General features: G+C 30.3%; 1 protein-coding gene across 1 annotated transcript in view; it reads left to right on the forward strand.

Moving 5' to 3' along the window:
* GLRB (glycine receptor, beta) overlaps window positions 1–1,681 on the forward strand; it is a 110,888-nt gene that overhangs the window by 74,663 nt on the left and 34,544 nt on the right. The window contains exons 5-7 of the mRNA XM_012652990.1: window positions 277–284; window positions 621–850; window positions 958–1,044. Coding sequence (XP_012508444.1) covers window positions 277–284; window positions 621–850; window positions 958–1,044 — 325 coding nt within the window. The remainder of the gene's footprint in view (window positions 1–276; window positions 285–620; window positions 851–957; window positions 1,045–1,681) is intronic.

Here is a 1,681-nt window from a genome sequence, read left to right on the forward strand (position 1 = left end):
ATAAATTTTGCATCTACTTTGATCTGTTTTGCATATTCAAATCTCATATGATGATCTCAAACTTTCTATATATAGTCATTTACATGTGTAAGTAGTCAAGGATAGTTTTTCTTTTATTTTCTCAAGAATATATGTGCATGCGTGTGTGTGCATGCGTGTGTGTGTTTATGTATTTATGTAACTTTTTTGTAGTGTGCTACTTAGTAAAAGACAAATAGAAATAGTTCCCTTTGCCTCTTATCTATTCTAAAGTAAATTTTATTCTTTTTTGGGGAGGAATGATGGTAATATTTATCAGTTCTCATGCTTTTGTGATATTGCCACCTAACCAATTGTAATAGTTGGTGTTGGTATAAAGGTAAAGCAATTATCCATAAGGTTATATTCTGACATTAGAGCTAGCAAGTGCTATGGAATATCTGTAGAGAGTAATTAGATAGAGACAAGGTCTTTTTATACTTCTAATGAAGCTCTCATTTAGTGACGGAGCTGTAGTAATCCTGGTTGATGTTGGAAAAGCAAAAATATTTGTGTTGCTAGTTATTGAAGCCCTTTTTATTCTGGGGCTGAATAAAAATAGCAGTAAACATACATATGCACACATATATGTTTCTTTCCAGGACTACAGAGTTAACATCTTCCTGAGACAAAAATGGAATGATCCCAGACTGAAGCTTCCTAGTGATTTTAGGGGCTCAGATGCCCTGACAGTGGATCCCACGATGTATAAGTGTTTGTGGAAACCTGATTTATTTTTTGCAAATGAAAAAAGTGCCAATTTTCATGATGTAACCCAGGAAAATATCCTCCTCTTTATTTTTCGGGATGGAGATGTTCTTGTCAGCATGAGGTACTGTTTTATAATTAATATTTGTGTGTTTATGTTTTCCTTTTAAAGTCAGTGGATCATAGAAAAGTATATTAAATGATTTCTAAGACCCCTTTTTCTGCTTTCAGGTTATCTATTACTCTTTCATGCCCTTTGGACTTGACTTTGTTTCCCATGGATACACAACGTTGCAAGATGCAACTCGAGAGCTGTATGTAAATAACAACATAAGTGACTATGCAAATGAAATGCTTAAAATCTCTGAGCAATACATTCTACTAATATCTTAGATAACAGTGGTAAAACTAACGTTTTCGATTACAAATAGTCATTAGAATAGTCTATTTAGAGAGATTATAGTTATTCTTTTACTATATTAATTTGTCTTAAGATATGATAGATAAATCCTTTTTTTACTACTCTGATTTCTGTTCACTCAATGTAGGTATACATTTCTAACTTATTCCAATTGCCACCCTCATTTGAATTAGTAATATAGACAAGGTAAAATACAAAATGATTTCCTAACTTAAATAACTTTTCTGACATTAAAACCACATTTTCATAGAAGAAAATTTGGAAAAAATTGAAAAATATTCTATAAATCCAACCTAACATTCATTTTCTGTTAAAGACATTAAAAACATTTACAAATTGGATGGTCTATGTTTCTATGATCATATTTTTTTCAGTTTGTAAAAGATACACTAAGTGTATTAATTGATATTATTACTTATCTATAAAATATATTAATTAATTTACTACAGTGTTTATCTTTTGAAAATAAAAGTAGGAAATCAACCTTAAAAAATTAACACTAGTGTTGTAAGGAATATCTAGCTTCAATAACTG

Source organism: Propithecus coquereli, unplaced genomic scaffold, assembly GCF_000956105.1.
Source record: "Propithecus coquereli isolate 6110/MARCELLA unplaced genomic scaffold, Pcoq_1.0 Scaffold408, whole genome shotgun sequence".
NCBI classification, from domain to species: Eukaryota; Metazoa; Chordata; class Mammalia; order Primates; family Indriidae; genus Propithecus; species Propithecus coquereli.